Here is a 27,913-nt window from a genome sequence, read left to right as displayed (position 1 = left end):
AGGAGAAGAGAAGAGGAAAAGAAAAAAGAAAAGAAAAGAAAAGAAAAAGGAATGAAGGAGGGAAGGAGGATTTTACCTAATACTATACATCCAAATAGAAAAGTTTTCAAAACCTTCTCTCCTTCACTGCTTAAAAAATTAAACGATAATTCTTTCTCTTCTCTAAAGATTTTATTTATCCATTTGAGAGAGACAGAGTAGGAGAGAGAGCATTAGCGGCATGGTGGGGGTGGCGGGGAGGGGCAAAGGGAGAGGGAGAAGCAGACTCCCTCCTGAGCATGGAGCCTGATGCAGGGCTCCATCCCAGAGCCCCGAGATCATGACCTGAGCTGAAGGCAGACACTTAACTGACTGAGCCACCCAGGCGCCCCACAAATCTTTCTTTTAAAAATTATTTTTTTCTTGCAACAGCTGACAATTTTGATTTAACCTTATGCTATAAACTTGAAAAAGTGGAAGCCAAGAAAAGAAAGCAATTACTTCATAGTACCTTATAACATGTATCCCTACCCTACTTTCATCTGTATCACCAGAAAGAAAAGGAGTGTTAATATATTTCAGAGAAGTCTAACCTAAATAAACTTAGGTGGATAGAGGAAAAGATGGTGGCAAAGTAGATGGTACTGAATAAAGTCTACCAAGAATATATGTACCACTGGAAGAATTCACAGGCGGAGAGGGCCGGTAAGACCCACAGAATTAAAACTGTCTGCATCTGGTTGGCATGTCATTTTGTGGTACTTCAGACAGGGAAAAAAAAGCCCCCTCTATCCTCCTCTTCCCAGCAACCATCTCGCTGGTGAAACAAAGTAACTAAGACAGTAATTCCCCTAACTCAAATTGTGACTCACTGGAGATCATTCAAACTAGGTCAGGCAAGTGCTTTAAGTTTTAGAATGATAAATTTTTAATTTTAACAAAACCATAGCTCAAAGACAATAAAATATGATTTACAAGGAGAATATGGATGTATGGAAAATTCCAATAATCAGAACAATACCCTTATACATAAAATAAAAGAATTAGAGCAAGGGCAAAATTCATGTGAGGAAAAATAAAGATATGGAAGAAAGACTGCAGATAATGACAGTTACTTGCATTCAGAGGAACAATAGTTTAAAAATAATTAAAGGAATTATGATAGCTGTGGATGACAAAGATGATCCAACACAAGAATTATTGCTTTCTCTGAATTGAAGCTCTAAGCAAATGAAAATGAAAGATATTGAGTGATATACTAGATAACATCTCCCTAAAATAAAATGGCAAATATGTATCAGGCATCTAGGCAGAAAGTTCATGTCATCAGCAGGAGAAACATACCAGGCGGCCCACAAACTTTTTATGGCAATATTCAGTGGTGGAATTGAAGAGAGCAATCAGTTAACAGGAAAAGAAGGGATGAACCATTAATAATACTCCCAGAAAAGAATAAAGACATCAGTGAGACACCTTCAGCCTGAAATATTTTAAGGGTTAACAAACAAAACTAATTAACAATGAAATACAAGTAAGGAAGAAATGATTGGAATAACGAACTCAGTCATGAAGAAGCCATAATAAAAGGAGCTGATGGTTAGTACCACAGCCATCTATCTGTAGAACTAAGACCAAAGTGCCAACGCAATTAAAGTTGCAGAACAGAATGTAAATATTATGAATACTGACAAAGTTAAAATAATATAATTATCAAAAAAATTGAAAATGAAGAGGGGTAAGGACAAATTGGAGAGGAGCTAATCACCTTGCATTGCACTGCAGGGAGTTAATGAACACTGGAGTTAATGCATCCAGCTTCTTAATGATATTCAGTCTTTTAATCTTAACCATAAAGACAAGTTTTTTTAAAAAAAATTCTTGTGATAAAGAAATATTTAAGCTCGGCAATGCTTTCCCATTAATTTCAGATTTTTCATTTATTAAAGCATGTGTTATTATTTATTAACTAAATATATTTATTTAATTATATATTAATATATATTAATTATATTAATTAAATATATATTAATTAAATATATATTAATTAAATATATATTAATTAAAATAGCATGTACATGTCTGTCTCTATACTTACCCTTTTTTTTGGTGCAGATGTGTAATTATCTAGTTGGGATGATGTTTATCATATGTTAATGGTTTCTTTTCTGAATGTAAAAATTTTGGGGGTGATATGTGTTTTTAACTTGAATAAAGACATTATAGCAAAATAATACACAATTAAACACTTAAATATAAAATGATAATGATAATAATGATGATAATAAAATGATTACACAAACTTGCAGATATTCCTTTATTTGCATGGAGGAGATTTGCCAAGGTACCTGAAAGATACAGGGTCAGGGGTTGGGTATGTTGAATAAGCAGGGAAGAAGTTTGCTATGTTTGTCTGGCCCCATGGCTTTGTGTCTGAACTCTATAAAGAATAATTGAACACACAAGGCCAAAAACTGGTTGTGACCAAGAACTGAGAATCCCAGCTTTGAGGCCAAGTGAAATGACTGTACATGAAGGGGAGAGCATGGCCTTACTCCCAGCTCTGCTAACACAGGAGTCCCAAGAGCTCAAATTTCACTTTGTTTTGCTGTGGAGTTACAGGAATTGGAATTATCTGGTAGCAGTTCTCTTGCATAATTATCAGTCCATCACGAAGGATGCTGGGATGGGTTCAACAGTGAGGTATCACCTTAATTAAGAACACTTGAACAGACAAAAATTAATAAGAAAGCTGTCCAATTAATATCAGATGAGATTGGGTAACACAAAAAGTTCCAGAGAACTGCATGATGCAAATTTTTCGGGCAAGAATCAGTGAAATGTAGGTAATTTAACCACCTTAGTTCTCCGGACTCATGAAACGCTGGGGAAAAAAAAGCCTGATGATTACACGTCCTAATTTCCTGACAGTTCAAAGATTTTGAGCTCATGTTAGATCATGTGCATTGAATATTGATTCAAAATCTTACTTTCATTATTATCATTTATGTAAGGTAGTCCCAAATCCCATATCTTTCATACTTTTCCTACTTGAAGAAAACTATATATTTAACTTCACTCATGTTTAGTAAGTATTTACTCCCTGAAAATAGTGTTGCTAATTCTGAAAGATACATTGATTCTTCAGATATTTCAAACATAGAATATAATATTTTCCTGTGTACTGAAAATAATGGACCACTTTAAAAAGGTTGCTTTCTTAAAAGCATGGAGAAGAGAATAAACTGTGATATATAATAATAAACTTCAAATATCTATAGATATCTGCTGGTAGGGGCAGGGGATGAGTCAGCATAGAGTAGAAACAGCCCATGGTTTACTAGGTTAGGAGGCTAGATGTGTGTGTCTGTGGGCAACTGCATTTTTTGATTAATAGAGATCATTCTGTCTAGTTGTATGGGATTAAATTCCTACATAACCAGGAAGTTATTTTAAATAAAAAAATTCTTTATTTCAGAGTTGAATACTAACTAAATATAAAGAAAGCTACCCACTGACATTAATTCAGGAACACACACACACACACACACACACACACACACACACACACACAAATCAAGTTGCAGGAAAAAAATTTACACAAATTAAAATTGTACACAATAGTAGTATTTTTCTCATCTTAACTGAATCTCTATAAGTATCTTTTGAATTGAGTAGATTTCTTTAACTTAGACCTACAGGAACTTTAATATTTTATCATAAAAACCATTTGAATACACAAAAATGTGTGTAAATACTGAAATGTATAATGGGGTTTTGAAAAATCTCATTTCTACTAGTATTACTGAAATTTTGGTATTCTTTCTTAATCTAAGAATTAAGTGTTTTGATAAGTTTCTACAAAACTCACTTTATTACTAAGAAAACTCAGGCTCAGGGAAACTGTGGCTGGCTTTTTAAAACAGTGAATAGGCTTTATGGCAGAGAATGAACAACTGCATACATTCAGGGACAAAAGAATCCTAACCCGGGAACTGTTTATAGAAGACATTTTTTTCTCTTTATTTGTGTTCATAATGTGTGTGTAGAGAAATTTTCAAAGAGGAAATGAATCTCTATTTTTTCTCCTGTCACACCTAGCCTCCTGTCTGACTGTTGAGGACACATGGTCCCACCTGCTGTCACTGTGCCAGGCTTTGCAGTCACCACCGAGAGACAAACGATTAGAGAAGAGATGTGAGGACAAGCAACAGGTCTGGGACGTGGAAGGAGCAAAACTCAATCAACACAGTGAGTTTTGGAAATGCTTATGAACTTGAGGTGATGAACTTCCCCAGGGATAAAGGTTAGAGAGCCTGACGGCCACCAGCTCACACTTTGAAGCTAACATATTAGTGGACTCTCTTATTTGGTCCACTAACGGTGTAAACATATATCCCAGTTTCCCAGGAGAATCCTGGTTTACAGCTGTTGTTACACTCTCAAAAATGTTCTGGCTGGGAAGATAAACTCTATGACCTGCCTGCTGGCGAAGGGCTTACCAACCCTTCTCTAACCTGGATTCCCAGGCAGCCACTCCAAATTGATCTAAAATGGCTTCGAAGGTAAATCTTTGCTATCCCTGGACTTATCAGTGGAATGTATTTTCGAAGACGTTCCTGCCTATGATTACTCTCACCTTCCTGTGTTAAGTAATTTCTTGATTTCCATGCATGAGTTTTCATTTCCTCAAATACTAAACCGTTTATTAGTGCCAACCACAAGAAGAAGCCAGTAAATAAGTGAGTGGTGGTGATGTCCAGTCGGAGGGAAGGCACTAACTTGGGTATGGATGTTAGTCTTTTAGTTTTCATAAAAAGAAAATAAAACAAAAATACAACTTTTTTATTTTAAATTTAATAAGTTTTTATAGTAAGGTCAGGTTTTCATACATGTGTCTATCATATTATTCATCTGCCCAAAATCCAGCAAGTAATCCCTCAATGTAAAATTCTAGTACCTAGAGTGGCAATCAATATAACGTATTTGTGAAGCTCTGCAGGTTCATACAGAATAAAATAAAATTTAAAGTTAATATAATTAACCTAATTAGAAGTTTTATAAAAATAATCCTCTGTTTTGTTTTCACTTCGATATTTAAGGGAAAAATAGCTTTGAAGCAAATTATTAAACTATGGCTTACTATGAAACCCATTTGCTAATACATTATATTGGTATTTAAAAATTATACTAGTCTAAAATAGACTTTCATATTTATGAAGTAAGGTTAATAATCTTTCCACATTTTATATAATAACAAGATTTTCATTTTTTCTGACTTACTAAATTTCCACACATACACACATATGCCCAATAGATTTTGAAAGATTCTAGTTTTATTTTCATGTACCCAAGAATACTTGCTACTTTCTGAAAAGTAACACACTGAAGCCAAAATGCACAATGATTAAGCTACAATCTTTTGATTTTTAGCATGCTGCTCAGTGAGATAAAATACCCATAAGGCACACATACACACACGCACACATTTGAAAGGGTAAATATTCTTACTTGTTTTAAATAATGTTCATCCAGAAATAAATGGAATTTCTATACTAAGACACTTCCTCATCTTTTTTTAGAAAAAGCATGTTCATTTGAGCTAAAAAGATTTATAATATATTAAAATAAAACCATTTATTCAAGTCAATGTTTCCTGCAAAAATTACTCAAGATGTATCAAATGCCCCTTTTGAAATTACTATAATTGTGTATTTTTTACTTCTATTGAACAATAGAGGGGCAAATTTATAGACTAAAGCAACATTGCAGTTTAATTCAAAATGGTTCTCTAATTTGTCAGTTTAAAACTAACCTTCTCCACTGGTTTTTCAATTGTTTCACTGTTTTGATTTCTTCAAATCAATCTTTAGCTTAAGGAAACTAAATACATGCTGAAGAGATAAGGGGGTTTTAGCCTCCTATTTCAAGCTAAAACATAACCTCTAAATTATCTTTTACAGTAAGCCAAAGCCAGTATCACATACCTTTCGGGAATGAATTTCTTTCACATACAATGGAAGTAGAAACTCAGATATACCTTCAAGTCGGATTCCCTTCTTGGTGACTCTCAGATTTCCCATACCATCCTACAAGCAATGAAATATAGTTCACTTTTAGGTTAATTAGAGAATGAATAACTGGCCATAATTTTCTTAGGGCTAAATTGAGAAAACAGTAAGCTCAAATCAGTGATGATTTAAGGAAAATGAGAGATTGAATCTACTTAATAAATGATTGCAGCAGTTTGCATGCATATAAAGGGCTCTGTTTAAAATGAACAGGAAAAGAGGTATATTAAGGACCTGGTATCTTTTCTTAGCTCTCTCAGAGATTAGGATTTGTCCATGAAAAAAATCCTGTACTTGTTTCACGTATCAGCCAGTTTAACTATTTTGGGGGTATAATGATACTTGCTATCTGACTATTGGAAACAACTTTGCTTGCAGAGAGTTCTAACAATATTTTTACATCACAGTTATCACATATTCCTACAGTAGTCAAATAGTCAGATTTGCACAATGATTTCAACAAGTACTTAATAACTGGCTAGCGTAAGCTTGGTGTTCCTGTATTCAAACCATGAGTAAATCTGATACCCTCTCCTTTAGAAAACAACACTCTATAAGGAGGATAAAACAAGTACATAAATAACATTTATGAGATAGAATAAAATAAATTTAAAAAGTAAGAATGGAGTGCTAATAGGAATTAAAGAAAGATTTCAAATTTGATAAGAGAGTGAACAATTCCTCATGGAAGAGATTAACTATGAGAAGGGCCTTAAGAATATGGAGTTTCAACAGGAGATGTCCATAGAGGGATGGATGTTTCAACATAGATGTCCATTGCAGAATGAACGTTCTGTAACATTAAGAAATAGCATGCCATCCAATCTTGCTAATAAATGGACTATTGTGAGAAAAAACAACTGGGAGTATGTTTTGAAACCAGTGAAAGGAAAGCCATGAATGCAAAGGTAAGGAGTCTGTACTTACATCAAAAGAAGAAGAAACATAAAAAGTTCTTGAATAGCTCAATGGCTTGAAATGATCAGAGTTAAGCTTTAAGATTAATGTGGTAGGAGCACTATGTGGGGCTAACTGACAGAATATCAGTAAGAAGGCACAACTTGGTAATACGTGTAAGGAGGGTGGTGGAAGAACAGCCTACAAGACAAGGTGACTAATTTTATCTGGAGATACTAGACACAGGGACATTTATGACTAACCCCAGGTTTGTGACTATGACCCAATAAGGAAATGCAGTGATTTTTTAAATTGGAATAATGAAATTTGTACACTCAATGGCAAAATGAGTTTAGCTTTAGACTTCCTAACTTTGAGGTATCATTGAAAATTCAGATATTTGTCCATCAACTAACACATCTGTAAAAAAGAGGATTGGAGAGTGACAATTGCTTAAGGCAAGCTTGAATCTACTATAATGGATGAGTAAGTCCTCCACAGAAATATGTCTATAAAACCACAGAGAAACTCTTAGATAATGACCAGGTCTACAGGTTGGAAAGAAGCATTTCATACATCCTGGGAGGCTATTATCAGTGAAGAAAACTAAGAAATTATGATGGACCCAGCATCTACCACCTGGCCCCACAATCCTCCCCAAAAGAAATGAATAGAACTTTGAGTAAGAATTAAAGGACTTTTTTTAATCACACAAGGAAAATGACTATTGAAGATATTTTGACATGGTGAGGTTTCAGTCCTCTAATGGAAGGACAGAGTAATGAATTCTGGTTGAATTAAACTTGGGATGGATGAAGGGATTCATTTCTTTTTTTAAAGATGTTATTTATTTATTTGAGAGAGAGAATAAGATAGAGAGAGAGCATGGGGGGGGTCAGAGGGAGAAGCAGACTCCCCTCTGAGTAGGGAGCCCGATGCGGGACTCGATCTGGGACTCCAGGATCATGACCTGAGCCGAAGGCAGTCGCCCAACCAACTGAGCCTCCCAGGCGCCCGAAAGGATTCATTTCTTGGGACTCAAACTTAGAGCTAACACTGGAAATGTCTAATAAGGAATTGACTAAATATTTATAAAAAATTTAAAAAGAATTTCAGGCATCACTGAAGACTTATTCAGATGAGAAAATAGGTCTACTTTTTTGGGGATGACACACCCCAGTTTCTCTGAGACAGAGCTGGTTTATACCACTTTTATATTATCCTCTTTCACTTTCAAAATTGAAAAGTGTTTCTGATTTAGACATCAATTACAGGGGCGCCTGGGGGTCTCAGTCGTTAAGCGTCTGCCTTCTGCTCAGGTTATGATCCCGGGGTCCTGGAATTGAGCCCCACATCGGGCTCCCTGCTCGGCGGGGAGCCTGCTTCTCCCTCTCCCACTCCCCCTGCTTGTGTTCCCTCTCTCGCTGTGTCTCTCTCTGTCAAATAAATAAATAAAATCTTAAAAAAAATAGACATCAATTACATAGTCACCCATTTGCTCACTCTAATTAGTATCATTTGGCAACATCATACCTATCTAGGAACAGAAACTGGCAGAATTAACAGGGAGAGACTCAAAACTGAGGATCTGCTAAGCAGGAATGGCAGAAGGTCGTAAGTAGGTGGCATGTCAAAATAGCAAAAAATGATGATCCTCAAATGGCTGACCATAATTTTTCTCATTGGGTAGAGATAAGTAAAGCCAGAACACCAATGTTGGACAGCAAAAATAGCACAGGGTTAGGGAATGGCAACTGATGATCAATTAATGATCGAATTCAGTAGGAGCTAAGAAATATGAGAAATGTTAACACAGGTTTATCATCAGAAAATAGAACTTCAGATTTTGAGGTTTTTTTTTTTTTTTTTTTTTTGGCAGATTTTGAGATCTTGAAGGTAAAAAAATTTCCAGACATCATGAAGCCTGAAGAACACCTGAGGAGTGGGCAGAAACAGAGTGGAGACCAAACTCTTTGTAATTCAGAAAGAATGTACAAAGTGACACATGGTTTTAAAATATTATTTTGCCCCTGAGAGAGTTTCTTGACTAAATTTCACACAGTGACGGTCCATATATATATTCTCAAATGCCTGCCGGAAGGAAGTGTTCTGAAATGTTCCCCCTTGAAGTTGCTATGGAAACATCTAAGGCAACTGTTAGTCTAACTTAGAACAATAGAAATAAATTCTATCATAATTCCCAGTTCAACATTAATCTTTAAAAATGTTTTCATGAGATGATTAGAAATAAAAGAACTGGGCATCCAATGTTAACTGTGATATTACTTATGCTATATGTATATTTAATTTTGGAAAGTTTTGAGTCAAACTCAATGTTTTCCTTTTATATTTTCTACACAATATACGATTTAGGGCATATAAATCTATTTTATTTAATTAGATGAATAGATTTACCCTGTATAAATATAGGAGTGTTAGGGCAGTATTGTGTTTGGAATCTAACCTCACTCTACTATATCCATTTGTCCCTCCATTAATTTCTCCTATTTTGAATTAAAAAATGAATACTCAAGTTCTTAGATCTTTCATCCTATCTACATGTAGTTATAAAATACATAGAGGGGCATAATATATTCAGTGAAGTCAACCGATCTTCACATGCACGTACCAAGCCCATTAATAATTTATGAGATGGTGAAATCATCTTGTTTCTCTTCGGCAGGAGCATTAGAAAGTGATTTTATTCTTACTGTCACTATACTTTCTTGATGCACTATATTTTTGGTCCCTTCAACATCTAAAAGGGAGAAAATAACTTCCGGATTTGCTTCTAAGGATGACATTGCCAAAACACCAGAAAATAACAAATTTGATATACCTATGGTTCAGACCTCAACCTTGTCTCTGTCATTTTCATCCTATGTAGGTTTGAACTTAACTAATTTCTTTGTTTTTTTATAATTATTTTAAATAATTTTATCACCTTAAATTTATCACCAGTAAAAGCAGTAAAAACACAACTTAACGTATTTATTGCAAGGATTGCATGAGGATATAAAGAGCTTACAATAATACCTTACTTATATAGAAGTATTCAATAGCTTTAACCATTATTAATATTCTACCAAAAATAATTTAAATTTTTGTCTCATATCATTATTATAAAACTCATATTGTTTATTTTCAGAGAGATTATCTTTGAGCTTCAGTAGACGCTACATCAAGCTTTATCATCATTATAGTTATGATGCCATTATTCATCATCTAGTAATCTCACAAATCACTTACCTACTCTTGACAGACAGTGTAGTAACATTTTAGAAGGGAATGTGGAGCCAGACAGCTTGGATTTGAAACTTTCTACTCTCTATATCCAAACTGCTATATTTGTATTTTTTGATAAAATGTATCATATTCTGATTATAGTTTTAGTTAACTCTTCTTAAAAGGTAAATGATCTTATTTATGTATGTACTTACCCCTTCTTCCAGCACAGTCTTTCCAACAGTGGTTTTATGTGGTATGTATATACTGAATGCTTGAGTATTTAATTGATCAGTAGAATTTAGATCTTTACATGATAAACAATGAAAGTGCTTATAAAATCATACTATCACCAAAATCCATAGAATTTATCTATAGAAACTGCAAACAATCTTTACTATACTTTTCATGAACTTGATTTTTTGGGCAAGGTGGAAGATACTTTGTTGAGAAATATTCTTTTTGGAATTTATTATGAGAAATAGACATTAAAATAAATAATAGGTATAAATGTAAACAAAGAATGTTGATAGACATGTCATTTTAATTTAAAATCCACACTCATAACTTTGCAGTGATCTTATCCTAGTGCACTCTGTACTCACACAAGATTCTTTATGATGCTTAGCTATCCGGTATTAGGAGAGCTGTTTAGATGGTGGCTACCCTCAGAATTTGAATTATGCCTTAACAGGCAAATATAACTTTCAAAGTAATGAAGATGTTGACATGGAATTGAGAAGAAATTTAAAAATTGAGGTGATTATTAAACAATATATAAAATCTGGTGCTTCGTTAATTTTTTTGAGAGGGCAGAGGGGCAGAGGAAGAGAGAGAATTCTGGGGCGGGGCAGATGGAGAGGGAGAGAGAGAATCTTAAGCAGGCTCCAGGCCCAATGCATGAGCCTGACGCAGGGCTTGATCCCACAACCCTGAGATCATGACCTGAGCTGAAATCAAGAGTAGGATGTTCAACCAACTGAGCCACCCAGGCGCCCCAAGTGCTTGATTAATTATTAAAAAAAAGTTTTCAAAGAAAGTTGAATCTAGTAGCCGGAAGATAATTAAATATAGGTTTTAAATATTTTTTCTGGTTAAAACCAAAGGTAAATTTCTTGCAAATTACTAGCATTATTTCAAAAGACACTGATTAGATAAGGAGATAAATATATGTATTTCGATGGCTTTGATTATCTAATGATATTCATTCTATATTTCAATTTGCTTGAGGAAATGACCTGAAAGAGGCTATTTAGAGACGAACTGAAGCCCAGTATGATAAATTATTTGTGAGACCTTGGGGATTAAATATTTTTAATAAAGTAAAGAACCATACAAGGAGATGGAAGTATTAGGCTGTTTAAAAACAATTACAAACGACTTTTAAATGTCTTTTTATTATTTATTTTCTTCTGTATGCTAAATGAGTTAAAAATTGTTTAATTCCCAACTCCTAATTAAAGAAGAAATTCTCTTTAAAATATTTAAGCATTTTCTCTTTTTTTCTTTTTCGTTCCTGTTTTAAGCGGATGTTATTTATAACTTGTAATGAGCTGTTTTTCCCCAAGCACAAGAGAAAGAACAAACAAAATGTAAATTGACAGCCTGCTTTATATGTACGTTTTTACTGTGTTGTTCACTATAAGCTTGTATTTTATTTTCATTTTAATTGGCTTGCCTTAGTCCTGTCTATTATTAGAAAATAAACTCTACAGTGATAAGAACTGATAGACCTAAGAATGTGACCTCTAATTCAGCTTGTATAGAAACATCTTTAGAAATTGTTGTTAATAACATATCTTTTATCATCTGGAGCATTTATTACTTTTGTTTATAGCCCATAGTTGTTCCAACTTTCATAATTTATATGTCACTGTCAGCATTGTGAAAAGGGTTTAATGTATTCATATTTAAATACAACAATAAATATTGCACTTTGTATCTCTTATTTGTATTAGTGTTCTATTAACTATGTGAATTATTTTTAAAAAGCATAATAAAATGAAATTCAATTTGTTTTCCAAATTTTTCTCTACTGATAATAGAATTCTTTGACAAGCATTTCCTTATTTTTCGAACAATCTACATATCAATAGCCTCATACAGCATATGTAATTGCTTACTAAGAAAATCATCAGGATGAAAATATGCTGAAACAAAATAAAGCCAAAACCAAAAATACGTTAATCTGATATGGCAGATAGGATCACGATCATCCAGTAAATGGAGAAAAAAAATGGATGGGTTCAATAAATCCAATGAGACTATATATAAAAGACCAGCAAAATATATATATATATGTATATATATAATGCAATATATATTTATATATATACATAATATAATGGGGAATAAATTATAGCTATATTTATATGGAGAACGGATCATAGTAGGAACATGTGGAACACATAGGCATTTTATGCCCAATATTCTCAAGAAAAATATTTTCCTATAGGATATCTCTCTTGGAATCACTATCAGGAAAAAATTATTGGTGTGGCTCCATCTAATAATGTAATATTATTGTATAAAACAACTTTAAATGTGCATGGAAGCACCAGCATTGCACCATCTTAACTTGAAATTAAGTTTAAACCCAGAGAATGTGATAAGCAATTGTGGCAGGCGACAGACACTGGCTAATGAGGAGCGCCATTGGAAAACCCAGCCTGCCACTACAAAGAAATCATCTCAGTGCTAAATGGAAACAACTGGAAAGAACCTCAGGCATTTGACTTAAGGGAAATAATAAACAATGAATTAGTAATAATGTTATGTTCCCTAAAGATTGTCATCTGTAAATGGGTGACTGAGGAACACTATATTTTAATCATTGTAACAAGGGTATAAAGCCTACAGTTTCACTGTTAACATGTCTGTCTTCCCCAAAATATAAATAGAATACTAGGATTATAATAAACCCAGTGGAAAAAAGTTCTGTTTTCAGTGAAATTTAGGAATAGGTGGAATAATGTCCCTTTGAACACATTGTACAAATACTGGTCTAGTTTTTTATATTTTATAAACTCTGAAGGAAGACCTATTAACAAAGTGGTGCACAGAAGTGATTAAAAGAGTTAAAAGCTATCACGTCTCCACAAATATTTATTGAGAGCCTATGTATAGCACCACTAAACTCTGTTTATAGTTTGGCTTCCCAGCTCTTTTTAAATACTAGAGAAAATATGCTGAACACTGCTAGGAATCTGGTCTGCTTCACAGATGTAATTTCTTATTGTCTGTAAGAAATGTGAAAGAGAGGTAATGCTGAGCACAGGTCTTTTTGCATATATTTGCCAGTTACCATAAGCATAATTTATTTCCTTAAAGAAAGATCACTTTTTGCCTCGAACAAAATCACATATTTGGACCTATAAGTTAAGAATAAGACCTTAGGGTACAGTAACCCTACCTAGGTAGTCCTCACGGTAAGGTTTTACCTAAGAATTCCTTCCAAACTCCCAAGACAATACCTTAATACCTACCTTCACTATGGAATTAACTGTAATAGCTTAGGTCATAGAGCATTTTAGCAGACACTGAGTCAATGGCACATCACCACCCTGTTCTCATTTTATTGAAAACACCAATGAGAGAGAGAGAGAGAGAGAGGTTAAGTGGATCTTATGCAGCTAGTAAGTTAGCCCAAAGTCTAGTCCTCTTACTTACTTGATTTATTTATTTGAGAGAGAGAGAGAGAGGGAGAGAGCACGAGTTGGGGGGAGGGGCTGAGGAAGAGAATTCCAGGCAGACTCCCTATTGAGCTCAGAGGCCTTGCAGGGCTCAATCTCACCACCCGTGAGATCACGACCAGAGCAGAAACCAAGAGTCAGGCATGCGACTGACTGAGCCACCCATGCACTCCTAGTCCTCTTACTTTTAATCAATCTAGGCAACAATAGAAATAGAAAATATAAGTCAAATTTATTTTACTATGAACTCCAATAAGGATGTCCTAATATTTTTCATTATTATTTGAGTTAATTGATATCACTTCTTCTTTCTTAAACTGTATACCTTTTCAATTTTTAAAAAACTTCCTTCTCTAACTGACTTCATGTACCAGCATACGTTTCTCTTTTGGTTCAGATCTGAATCATGGTATTCTGAAAAAGTTCTGGTAAGACAAAAAACTCTGTTTCCAAATGATTATAAAATTTACCTTGAAAATGAAGTACTAGGAACAAATTATTGATATTTGTTCAAGCATAAAACATTTTAAAGAAATCTCAAAACAGTATTTGTGATAAATAAAACATTCACCACTTCATATTCTTCCTGTGAGTTGTTTTGTGATTACCCTCATCCTATAAAACTAAGTTATGTGTACATGCATGCAGTAATGCGGGCATGTGTGTGTGTATTTAGAAGAGGTTAGTTCACAGGAGGAGTACGAAAAATTAATTTATTAAACTTAAAATTGTAGCTATCCTACTATCCTGGAACTGAGGGGATATCAGGTGATCCTCACTAGAGACAGCAAAGAAATCCCATGAAGACACATATGAGCAAGCCGATGCTCTCGGTGGGACCAGAAAGTGGGACCACTGGTAAGAGCTGTCTGACTTTGGATTGCTTAGCAATAACCCACAGCAGTTGGCAAACACAACATTGAATTTATAGAGCTGTAACATTTGGCCTCTTAAACTAAAGATGTCACTTATGTTTTTATATCTGAAGATTCTTCTCACCATCAATGAGAAATGCATTTCTCACCCACGCAGAAATGCAATGGGTCATCTCTCAGCCAAATCTTAAAAGATGCTATAAGCTTCCTTGAAGGATACTAGAGGTTTCCACCTATTTCACTCTCAAGTTTTGAGGATGGATTTTTTTTAAGATTTTATTTGTTTATTTGACAGAGGGAGACACAGCGAGAGAGGGAACACAAGCAGGGGCAGCCGGAGAGGGAGAAGCAGGCTTCCCGCACAGCAGGGAGCCCAATGTGGGGCTCAAACCCAAGACCCTGGGATCATGACCTGAGCCGAAGGCAGACACTTAATGACTGAGCCACCCAGGCTCACCCAGGATGGATTGTTTTTGTCTACAACATGTAGTCTAGCATCACATCTTTTATGTATGTTCCATTATGAATACTATTAACTATCCACTTGGAAAGTATTTACTAAGATTTCATTCTTCTACATTGTATCTATTATACTTTATCATAGTTCCAAATGGCATCCTTTCCATGTTTTATTTACTATTTGTTATATCACAGACAGACATCAGCCTGTAATGGAAGCCTTCCTGTGTGAACTGCCTCCTTTCCCCTTTGCCAACTCTACCTGGTTCTGATGTGCTTGCTGAAGATAATTCAAGTAAGAGTCAATAACTAAACCCAAACTAGGCCAATCAGATACCTCTGACTAGCATATTTTGAACTCAAAATTAAGAACAACCACCAATTAAACAAAATCTATTTGAATGTAAAAGTGGGAGTTTATGGTGACCATACTTTCAGTTACATAGAGAAAGGCAGAATATCCCTCCCTAGGTTAAGAGAGGCCAAGAGAGAATAGAAGCTAATTCTACTTGGTAAACATACTTGTTTCTTGTTGCTCCTGAGGCCCACATGTATAACTATCCTTCTCAGATTGTTTTTTTCCAATACTTCCTTACGTATCATGACCTCACAAATTCTCTCTCCCTCTTTCTCTCTCTCTCCTTCATTCCCTATCCCTCTCTTCCTCTCTCTTCCAACTCCTTAAACTACATACTTGTTTACTAAGAGAACAACTAAATCCATTCCAATAGATTCTCTGCTCTGTATGTTCATACTTATTCGTGGTGACCACATCCACTTCCAAGACTAAAATTCTTTTACTTAAGTCAAGCTTCTGTCACTGGAACTTTGTATATTCTTTTCCTTCTCTCCATCCCTCTTCCCTCTTCATTTGGTTATATCTGTCTAATCCTTTGTACAGCAGTTCAAACATATCTTACAGAAGGCATCTTTCCTGTAGGGCATCTTCCCATACAAGCTTGGAACTGTTACCTTTGTGAATCACAGCACCAGACACAGTTCCTTCAAGAGCCTTCTCAGAGTTTGCATCAGTTCACATTGTTTTTGTGTTAATATTTAATTACAACTGCGATCAAATTGTAAGCTTATTATAGGCAGGTACCACATCTTTTTGCTCACCATTGAGTCCATGATTTATTTTTACAGATGGATATTTACAACTCAAATTTGTCTTTTCAATTCTAGACAGAGGTATTCGTCTACTTGCTGCCTACTATTTCCTGGAATATCAAAAGCATCTCAAACCAAGCCTATTCCAAACAAAAGTGATAATCCTCCAACATGAACTGCTTCTTATGATGTGTTCCTTATCTCAAAGAATTATTATCATCCTTATATAATAGAAATCTGTATGGATCAGTTACCAAGCCCTACCCACCTGCCTTCATTTTGGTATTGCTCTGGCACAGTGGGATGTACTATACAGACAGTCCTTACAGGAAAAACTTATTGCCCCAATGGCTAGAAGCAAGGAGAGTAGGTAATCTGTGTTTATCTGAAACATAAATCAGATGGGATAAAAGGGGGGTTAGTGATAAAGAGAAAGAGGCTATATTTCAAAGGAGTAGCAAGATCCAGCCAGCCAGCATGTGTCAGCAAGGGGAAGGCAATTACTTTCTGAGGATTTTTTATCATATGGTCAGAACAGAGTTCAATTTGGGATACAGAATATTACATCTGGAAAGGCTCCTCAAAGATTATGCAAACTTATTACTAGGATGGCTCCTAGAAGCATGGAAAATGCAATGACCCATGTCAAGTAACCTGCAAACTGGATTTTCATGGCAGGTGGTGAAAGCAGGGACTTAACATCTCAGGGAAGTGAATCTTCTGGACTTCATAAAGCATGTAAGTTCAGAAGACCTGTCAAACCATTACCATCTATGGGAAAGTCACAGGATACACCATTTACCAAGGTAGAGGGAATCACTGGTGAAAGGGATACAAGATTCACTAAGTTCAGGGCTAGCTCTCCTCTGTAGATCAAGGCTGATGACAGAAAAAACCATTATAAAATCAGATTCACTCACATCAATGGAGGTGGCAGGGCCCTGAGATAATAAAGGCCAAATGGTAGCCTGAAGCCAGGTTAACACAGTTTTGGTAATGAGGGGCTAGGTTGGAGGAGCAACCAGGGCGCAACTCCAGAATGTTGTGGACATGGCCAATAAATCTGGTGGCCAAAGAAGCAAAAATGATGTTTAAGCAGCAAGGGCACTATTCAATGTGGAGTATCAATGCAAATCAAGGATGAATGAATAGCAGGCTGAAGGCAGTTGTCCCAATAAACAGGTCATGATTCCTCGCCCAATTTGGTCATGAGCCAATTTTTTGATCCAGAATCCACTGACCTCCCTTGTCAGATTTTGATAAATGAACAAGTGCAATCACCCTAGAGTGAGACCCCTGAGAAATGAAGATTTTAGTCAGTCTACCAGGTAAGCCATCAAGTCAAGCAAAAGTCAGGTCCTACTTCAGTGAAGGGCTTGCCCCACCTGACATGACCATCAATGGCAGAAAATCTTTAGCTGTCAGTCCTGTCAAGAAATGCCTCAACTGCAAGGAGTCATCATGTCCATGATCAACTGATCGATGTGAAGATTTAAGGGCCCAGCTATAATATCCCTACTCTAGGCAATTCTCAGGATTATTTTAGCTTCAGAGCTCCCTGGTGGGGTCAATCAAGGCTGCCATTCTTCTCCATCACACCTGACTTCTTTCCTCTCTCTGCTCAATCCTGCTCCCTTGATGTAATGTTATCATTTGATTATTGAGAAATCATTTTATCAAAATGCAGTAAGTCCATAATACTTTTTAAATTAAAATTAAATTAAAAATTAAATTAAGTCTTAAGGCAAGGGTAAGACTGATGCTAAAAATGAAAATGAACTTTAATCTATATTGCAGAAATCAGAACATTAATATTGCTGCCTAGTGGAAAGACAGTAGGCTAAGATGATATTCATACTGACAACTCAAACATATGATAATTTTTTTCCTCTAGAGAGTGCTTAATTAATGTACCATCATCACCAGAAAAGTTTTTTCATTTTTAATGCTTGTACTTCAAGCTTTTCTCTATGGTAATTCAATTATCACAGACTTTCTTAAAATATTTGATTAAGAACAATGGAATTTTTGTATAATTACACAGGTCCAGACAAATAATGTAAATCTAAGTTAGCTCCTATGTACCTGGAAGCCAGAGAAGGAACATCTCTTCTCTACATGCACATTAATCAAAATTTAGAACTTGTTTTCCAAATTTATACATTTATAAAACTCTTAAGAGATAAAATATGATGTTGGATAGAATATTAGTTAAAAAGTTATGGTAGATAGTGATTCTACTATCCATCTTCTTTCTAGGTTTTAGTACAAAATTCAGAGTTATGGTAATGTTTTTTGTTTTTCCACACAATGAATCAGTTCCCATATCCTATGAATATGTTGGAGGGCAGACTTATGTAGAATTTTTGTATATAAGTATGGTCTTTTTTGGGGGGATGTACTTGGATAAAATCTAAGTATCCATCCCTGGAATAGTGGATGAGTAAAATACAGCGCATGTACACCATGGAGTATCATGCAATATGCAGCAAATGACTAGATGCACACTTAGCAACAGTAGTTAAAAAATTAAAAAGTAAGAAATAGAATATTTATATTAATTAAACATGCATGTATAACACAGATGAAATCCATTTGTCAGAACACACAGGAATAAAATGGTCACTGTAAAGAACAGAATGATTGACTACAAAGAGAGGGCAAGTGTTGATAATGGAAATGGAAATGGAGATATAAATTTAAAAAATGAGAGAACAAATAAATAAATGATAAATGGTAAACAGTTAGTGACAGAATTTGCAGGGACTGATGATGATAATGTTCCATAAACTGATGGGCATGACTATCTCAATCTTTTGCCTGAATATAAAAACAAAGTAAAATCTGCTACAGAATGGTCAATTCCACCTATCCCCTTTGTTTATCCTCACTGCTATTGTTTTGATTCAGTTTTCTTTTTTCACTTTCAGCCTATACTACGATACCAGTTTCCTAAATGTGTCCATTTTCTTTAATGTAGCCAATTAAAATCCTCTTTCAAATTGCTGATGCTCTTATCCTCTTATAAAGTGAAGCTTGTTTTATCAGTGTCCAAGGATAAACTCAACTTGAAAATGCCATCTGGGCGCCTGGGTGGCTCAGTCGGTTGGGCGACTGCCTCCGGCTCAGGTCATGATCCCGGAGTCCCGATATGAGTCCCACGTCGGGCTCCCTGCTCAGCAGGGAGTCTGCTTCTCCCTCTGACCCTCTTCCCTCTCGTGCTCTCTCTCTCTCATTTTCTCTCTCTCAAATAAATAAATAAAATCTTTAAAAAAATGCCATTCATATTCTGAACTATATTCTGGTAAGTTATGATCCAATAACAACAGCTGTATTTTGCAAACATTCCCACAATGTATCCAATTCCTTTTTCTTTGTTTCCATAACAACTGTTCTTTTATTCAAGTATTTATTGCAATGCATTATAATTCATTGATTACTGGCAACTCTCTCCTGTGGTCTGAGTTTACTGAGAGAACGTATTATGTCTTCTGAGTAGGAAAAAATACTCCTGTGTTTTTACTTTACTTTACACTCATGATATGTCTGACACTAGATGTGTGGATTTTTCAGACACCAAACAATTCTCTAAGACACCCTATAATTTAAGTCAATTTTGACATTATTTACCCGGACATAAATTCCAGAGGTTGAGTCCAGTCTCATGGGATTGCCTCCTCCCCAATTTCAGATGCCAGTTGTGAGTCCAGTTGTTACCTGTGTTTCTGACCAAACTGCTAAATGGAAGGTTCCCATGACCTCCTCAGGTTAGATTAATTTGCCAGAGTGGCTCACAGAACTCATAGGAACATTTTACTTATTAGATTACTGGCTTATTATAAAAAGGATCTGACTCAGGAACAGCCAAATGGAAGAGATGCATACAGTTAGGTATGTGGGAAGGGGCAAAGAGCCTCCATGCCCTCTGCAGGCACCTGTCTTCCAGCACCTTCACATGTCCATCAATCCAGAGCTCTCCAAACTCTGTATTTTGGGGATTTTTATAGAGGCTTTATATGATAAAGCCTCTATGATAAGCTTCATCATATCAATGATTAACTCAGACCCAACCCCTCTCCCATTTCTCTGGAGAGGTGGATGGGGCTGAAAGTTGCAAGCTTCTAATCATGGCTTGATCTTTTCGGTAACAAGCCCCTATCCTGAAGCCTCCAAGTGCCCAGGAAGAGTCCCCTCATTAGGACAAAAGACACTTCTATAACTTAGGAAATTCCAAGAGATTAGGAGCTTTGTGTCAGGAGCCAGGGTCAAAGACCAAATAGAGCAAAAAATGTTCCTAATGCTATTTTTTCCAAGTTTTTTATTTAAATTCCAGTTAGTTAAAATATAGTGTAATATTGGTTTGAGTAGAATTTAGTGATTCATCACTTACATAGAATACCCATAGCTCATCATAACAAGTAGCCTCTTTAATACCCACCACCCATTTAGCCCATCACCCACCCATCTCCCCTCCAGCAACCTTCAGTTTGTTCTCTATACTTAAAGGTCTCTTATGGTTTGCCTCTCTCTTTCTTTTTTTTCTTCCTTCCCCATGCTCATCTCTTTGTTTCCTTTTTTTTTTTTTTTAGATATATTTATTTATTTTAGAGAGAGAGAGAGAGTGTGTGCATGAGTGGGATAGGTGCAGGGAGAGAAAGAATCTCAAGCAGACTCCCCTCTGAGCACAGAGTCAGATGTGGGGTTTGATCTCACAACCCCAATATCATGACACAAGCTGAAATCAAGAGTCAGACGCTTAACTGCTTAACAAACTGAGCCATCAAGTTCTGTTTCTTATATTCCACATGAATGAAATCATATGGTATTTGTCTTTCTCTGACTTGTGTATTTTCCTTAGCATAATATACTCTAGCTCCATCCACATCATTGCAAATGACAAGATTTCATTCTTTTTAATGGCTGAGTAATATTCTATTGTATATATACCCAACATCTTTATCCTTTTATCAGTCGATAGACATTTCGGCTCTTTTCATAATTCGGTTTTGCTTATAATGCTGCTATAAACATCAGGGTGCACGTGCTCCTTCAAATTAGTATTTTTGTTTCCCTTAGGTAAATACCTAGTAGTGAAATTGCTGGGTCATAGGGTAGTTCTATTTTTAACTTATTGAGGAAACTCCATACTGTTTTCCAGAGTGGTTGCACCAGTTTGCGTTCCCATCAACAGTGTAAGACGATCCCCCCTTTCTCTGTATCCTTGCCAACACCTGTTGTTTCCTGTGTTGTTAATTTTAGCAATTCTGAAGGGGTGAGATGGTATCTCACTGTAGTTTTGATTTGTACTTCCCTGATGATGAATGATATTCAGTATCTTACCATGTTTCTGTTAGCCATCTGGATGTCTTCTATGGAAAAATGTCTATTCATGTCTTCTGCCCATTTCTTAACTGGATTATTTGTCTTTTGAATATTGAATTTCATAAGTTCTTTATATATTTTGGCTACCAACCCTTTATCAGATATGTCATTTGCAAATATTTTCTCCCATCCTGTAGGCTGCCTTTTAGTTTTGTTGATGGTTTCCTTTGCCGTGCAGAAGCTTTTTAACTTGATGGAGTCCCAATAGTACATTTTTGCTTTTGTTTCCCTTGTCTTCAGCGACATGTCTGATAAGAAGTTGCTCCAGGCAAGGTCAAAGAAGTTGCTGCCTGTGTTCCCTTCTAGGATTTTGATGGATTCCTGTCTCACATTTAGGTCTTTCATCTATTTTGAATTTATTTTTGTGTATAGTTTAAGAAAATGGCCCAGTTTCATTCTTCTGCATGTTGCTGTCCAGTTTTCCTAACATCATTTGTTGAAGAGATTGTCTTTTGCATTATTCTTTCCTGCTTTGTCAAAGATAAGTTTACCGTATAGTTGTAGATCCATTTTGGGTTTTCTATTCTGTTCTGTTGATCTATGTGTCCGTTTTTGTGCCAATACCATACTGTCTTGATGCTTACATCTTTTTTTAAATTTTTTTAAGATTTTATTTATTTATTTGAGAGAGAGAGAATGAGAGATAGAGAGCACGAGAGGGAAGAGGGTCAGAGGGAGAAGCAGACTCCCCACTGAGCAAGGGGCCTGATGTGGGACTTGATCCCGGGACTCCAGGATCATGACCTGAGCAGAAGGCAGTCGCTTAACCAACTGAGCCACCCAGGCGCCCTGATGCTTACATCTTTATAATAGAGCTTGAAGTCCAGAATTGTGATGCTTCCAGCTTTGGTTTTCTTTTTCAAGACTGCTTTCGCTATTCAGAGTCTTTTCTGGCTCCATACAAATTTTAGCATTATCTATTCTACCTCTGTGAAAAATGCCAGTGGCATTTTGAAAGGGATTGCATTAAATGTGTTGGTGGCTTTGGATAGAATAGACATTTTAACAGTATTTGTTCTTCCAATCCAGGAGAATGAAATGTTTTTCCATTTCTTTGTGTCATCTTCAATTTCTTTCATAGTGTTCTATAGCTTTCAGAGTACAGATCTCTCATGTCTTTGGTTTGGTTTATTCCTAGGCCTCTTATGTTTTGGTGCAATTGTAAATGGGATCAATTCCTTGATTCCTCTTTCTGTTGCTTCATTTTTGGTATATATCAGTGTCGCAGATTTCTGTACATTGATTTTGTATCCTGCAATGTTGTTGAATTCGTGTATCAGTTCTAGCAATATTTTGGTGGAGTCTTTTGGGTTTTCTACATAGAGTATCATGTCATCTGCAAACAGTGAAAGTTGACCTCTTCCTTGCTGATTTGGATGCCTTTTATTTCTTCCTGTTTTCTGATTGCTGAGACTAGATTTTCTGATGTTAAATAACAGTGGTGAGAGTGGATATCCCTGTCTTGTTCCTGACCATAGAGGAAAAGCTTTAGTTTTTTCCACATTGAGGATGATATGAGCTGTGGCTGTTTTATAAATGGCCTTTATGAGGTTGAGGTACTTGCTTCTATCCTTACTTTGTTGAGGGCTTTTATCAAGAATGGATGCTGTATTTTGCCAAACGCTTTTTCTGCATCTATTGAGAGGATCATATGGCTCTCATTCTTTCTTTTATTAATGTGTTGTATCACATTGGTTGATTTGTGAATATTGAACCACATTTGCAGGCCGGAATAAATCCCTCTTGATTGTGGTGAATAATTTTTTTTTAATGTACAGTTGGATTTTCTTTGCTAGTATCTTGTTGAGAATTTTTCCATCCGTCTTCATCAGGGATAGTGGCCTATAATTCTCCTTTTTAGTGAGGTCTTTGGTTTTGGAATCAAGAGAATGCTGGCTTCATAGAATGAGTTTGGAAGTTTTCCTTCCATTTCAACTTTTTTGGTACAATTTGAGAATAGGTATTAACTCTTTAAATGTTTAGTAGAATTCCCCTGGGAAGTCATGTGGCCTTTTGTTTGTTGGGAGTTTTTTGATCACTGATTCTATTTCTTTGCTGATTACAGGTCCGTTCAAATTTCCTATTTCTTCCTGTTTCAGTTTTAGTAGTTTACATGTTTCTAGGAATTTATCAATTATTCAGATTGCCCAATTTGTTGGCATATAATTTTTCATAATATTCTCTTATAATTTTTCTGTGGTGTTGGTTGTGATCTCTCTTTTTCCACTTGTGATTTTATTTATCTGGGTCCTTTCTCTCTTCTTTTTGATAAACTCTCTAGGGATTTATCAATTTTATTTATTCTTTCTAAGAATGAACTCTTGGGCACCTGGGTGGCTCAGTTGGTTAAGCGACTGCCTTCGGCTCAGGTCATGATCCTGGAGTCCCAGGATCGAGTCCCACATCGGGCTCCCTGCTCGGCAGGGAGTCTGCTTCTCCCTCTGACCCTCTTCCCTCTCGTGCTCTCTGGTTCTCATTCTCTCTCTCTCAAATAAATAAATAAAATCTTAAAAAAAAAAGAATGAACTCTTCATTGATCTGTTCTACTGGGTTTTTTTTTTTGTTTGTTTGTTAATGTTGTTTCTATAGCATTTTTTTTTGATTTTTTATTATTATTATGTTCAGTTAGCCAACATATAGTACATCATTTATTTCTGCTCTAATCGTTATTATTTTCCTTCTTCTGCTGGCTTTAGACTTTATTTGCTGTTCCTTTTTTAGCTCCTTTAGGTGTAAGTTTGGTTGTGTATTTGAGACTTTTCTTGCTTCTTGAAGTAAGTATATCGCTATATACTTCCCTCTTGTGACCAGTTTTGCTGCATCCCAAAGGTTTTGAATTGTCATATTTTTATTTTCATTTTCTTCCACGTATTTCTTGATTTATTCCTCAATTTCCTGGTTGACCCATTCATTCTTTAGTAGGATATTCTTTAACATTTAACGTCCATGTATTTGTGGTCTTTCCAAATTTTTTCTTGTGGTTGGCTTCAAGTTACATAGTATTGTGATCAGAAAATATGCATCGTATGCCCTCAATCTTTTTGTATTTGTTGAGGCCTGATTTGTGACCCAGTATGTGATCTTTTCTGGAAAGTCTTCCATGTGCACTTAAAAAATGTGTCCTGTGTTGCTTTCAGATGAAATGTTCTGAATATGTCTGTTAAGACTGTCTGATCCAGTGTGTCATTCAAACCCATTATTTCCTTGTTGATTTTCTGCTTAGATGATCAGATGTAAATTGCTGTAAGTGGGGTGTTAAAGTCCCCTACTATTATTGTATTATTTTCAATGAGTTTCTTTACGTTCATTATTAATTGATTCATATGTTTGGGTGCTCCCAAGCTGGAGGCATAAATATTTACAATTTTTAGATCTTCTCATGGGGGGTAAACCCCTTTATTATGATACAGTGCCCTTCTTCATTTCTTGTTACAATCTTTGGTTTAAAATCTAGTTTGATATAAATACAGCTCCTCTGGCTTTCTTTTGATGTCTATTAGCATGATAGATGTTCTCCATCTCCTCACTTTCTGTCTGTAGGTGGCTTTAGGTATAAAGTGAGTCTCTTATAGGCAGCATATCAATGGGTCTTGTTTTGTTTTTGTTTTTTTTAATCCATTCTGATATCCTATGTCTTTTGACTGGAGCATTTAGTCCATTTACATTCAGAGTGATTATTTTGATAGATATGAATTTAGTGCCCTGTATTACCCATTAAGCTATTGTTTCTGGAGATTTTCTCTGTTCGTTTCTAGTCTTTGTCACTGTTGTTCCTCCTTTCCCACTCAAAGAATCCCCTTTAATATTACTTGAAGAGCTGGTTTAGTGGTCACAAACTCCTTTAGTTTTTGTCTGGGAAATTCTTTATCCATCCTTCTATTTTGAATGACAGCCTTGGTGGACAAAGTATTCTTGGCTACATATTTTTCCCATTCAGCACATTGAATATATCATGCCACTCTCTTCTGGCCTGTTAAATTTCTGTGGATAAGTCTACTGCTAATCTTATTTGTCTTCCCTTTTAAGTTAGAGATTTCTTTTCCTTTGCTACTCTCAGGATTTTTTCCTTATCTCTGTATTTTGCAAATTTTACTGTGATATGTCTTAGTGTTGATGTACTTTTCTTGATTTTGATGGAGGTTCTCTGGGCCTCCTGAATTTGGATCTCTGTTTCCTTCTCCAGATTAGGGAAGTTTTCAGCTATAATTTGCTCAAATAAACCTTCTGCCCCCTTTTCCCTCTTTTGTTCTGCAATTCCTATGATACGAATGTTATTACACTTTATGGAGTTGCTGCGTTCCCTAAGTGATCCAATATTTTTCTTTCCCTCTTTTCTGCTTCATTATTTTCCATAATTTTATCTTCTATATCATTTCTTCATTCCTCTGCTTCTTCCATCCTTGTGGTCATTACATTTAGACAGTTCCACATCTCAGTTACAGCATTTTCTATTTCAGCCTGACTGGTTCTTACATCTTTTATCTCTGTGGTAAGGGACTCCCTGGTGTTTTCTATGCTTTCTCAAGCCCAACTTGTATCCTTACGATTGTTGTTTTAAATTCTGAATCAAGCATATTACTTATATCTGTTTTGATTAGATCCTTGGTTGTGACTTTTGCTTGTTCTTTTTGGGGGGGATAAATTCCTCCATCTTGGCATTTTGTCTAGGTTTTTGTCTTCTTCTATGTCTTAGGAAAGCCTGTTATGTTTCCTGCTCCACTATGGGCACTGTGCTGCTCACTGAAATCCATCTATGCTGATGGGCAGGCATAAAAATCATTCCAGTCCACTCTCTCATCCCTGGAGAGGGAAGTCAGGGCCCACCACTGTCTAAGAAGCCCTCACAGAAGAGCAAACAATCTTGCCTCGTGTTCCAGGCATCCTTCAGATGCCTGCCTTTACCTTGTCCATGTCTGGGCCATCTGTCCACCTGGCAGCACAGTGCACTTGGATTTTATCTCAGGCATGCCTGCTGAGTTTCAAAACTCTGAACTTTAGGGAACTGGTGCTGAAGGGACCCACACTGGTTCTCTGGGGGAGGGTATTGCCACATGGGTTGGTGCTGGTTTGTCCCAGAAAGGCAGTCACACAAACACAGAGGAACTTGATGTTTAGAGTAAAGTGCAGGAAAAAGCTGAGGTTCAAGTTAGCTGCCCTCAGTAGGTGTCTTTGTCCCTATGCTAATGAACAGGGCAGCACAATGGCACCTGCCAGCTCTTTGGTCCCCTGGAAAGTAGTGCCACCTCTCCCAAATGTACCCTAAGAAGGTGAACTGTCTCTCTTAGTGCAACCCAGGGGATCCTCAGACCATGCTGTCTGCTCCCTGGGACCTCTGCCCTCCTTTTCCATAGAAGTACCACTATGCCCACCACGCTCCACCCTAACCACTGCAAAGACATCTAAAACCAGTCTTTGAGCTCTGCTGATTGTAAAATACTCATGATAATCAGCCCCTCTCATTTTCCCAGTTAATGGTTTTGGAGAAGTGTTTTTTTTTTCTTGTGCAATCCCCTGTGCACTATTCTCTCTGTCTTGCTTTCTCTCCCTCTCTCTCTTCATGGTCAGGACTCCCTCCCCTCCACAGTACCTATGATTCTTTTCTCCCCAGATCACACCTTTGTACCTCCTACCTTCCATAATGTGGACTCTTTTCTCCCTCTTGTGCAGTTTGTTCTCTCAGTCCTCATATTGATTAGTTGGGTGTTCAGAATGATTTGACATTTATCTACCTGTGTCTGAGAGATGAGACAAGCATAGGGTCTCCCTACAACTCTGCCATCTTAACTAAAAAAACCTCTAATGCTCTTATTACTTAGGAAATCATAAGGCTTTTAGGAGTTTTGTGCCAGGAACTGAGAGTAGAAACCAGTATATACATTTTCTATTATTTCACTTCTTCATTTTTTTATCTCCAGAATTTATCACAATGACTCGTATATACAAGCATAAATACTTGCAAATACTTGATAAACATCAATTGAGGTTAAAAAATGCATTTTTAGAATATCTATGAGTAATTAAGAATGCTTATGTCAGAGTAACTCATAGCAGGCTAATGCATCCACTGAAATATCTACAAAATATGTCATAATTAAAGTGCAAAACCAATTGTCTTTGAAATTAATACATGTTTTATATGTTTTTGCTGTGGTAACATATACACAACATAAAATTTATTACTTTAACCATTTTTAAGTATACACCTCAGTGGCATTAAGTATATTTT

General features: G+C 36.0%; 1 protein-coding gene across 1 annotated transcript in view; it reads right to left on the bottom strand.

The window, feature by feature from the left end:
* Nucleotides 1-27,913, bottom strand: part of SGCZ (sarcoglycan zeta) — a 477,798-nt gene that overhangs the window by 201,467 nt on the left and 248,418 nt on the right. Inside the window, exon 2 of the mRNA XM_025886299.2 lies at nt 5,964-6,065. Coding sequence (XP_025742084.1) covers nt 5,964-6,065 — 102 coding nt within the window. The remainder of the gene's footprint in view (nt 1-5,963; nt 6,066-27,913) is intronic.

Source organism: Callorhinus ursinus, unplaced genomic scaffold (genome assembly GCF_003265705.2).
Source record: "Callorhinus ursinus isolate GAN/ISIS: 27379988/994484 unplaced genomic scaffold, GSC_fseal_2.0 scaffold17, whole genome shotgun sequence".
NCBI lineage: Eukaryota > Metazoa > Chordata > Mammalia > Carnivora > Otariidae > Callorhinus > Callorhinus ursinus.
This window is presented reverse-complemented; position numbering and strand designations above follow the sequence as displayed.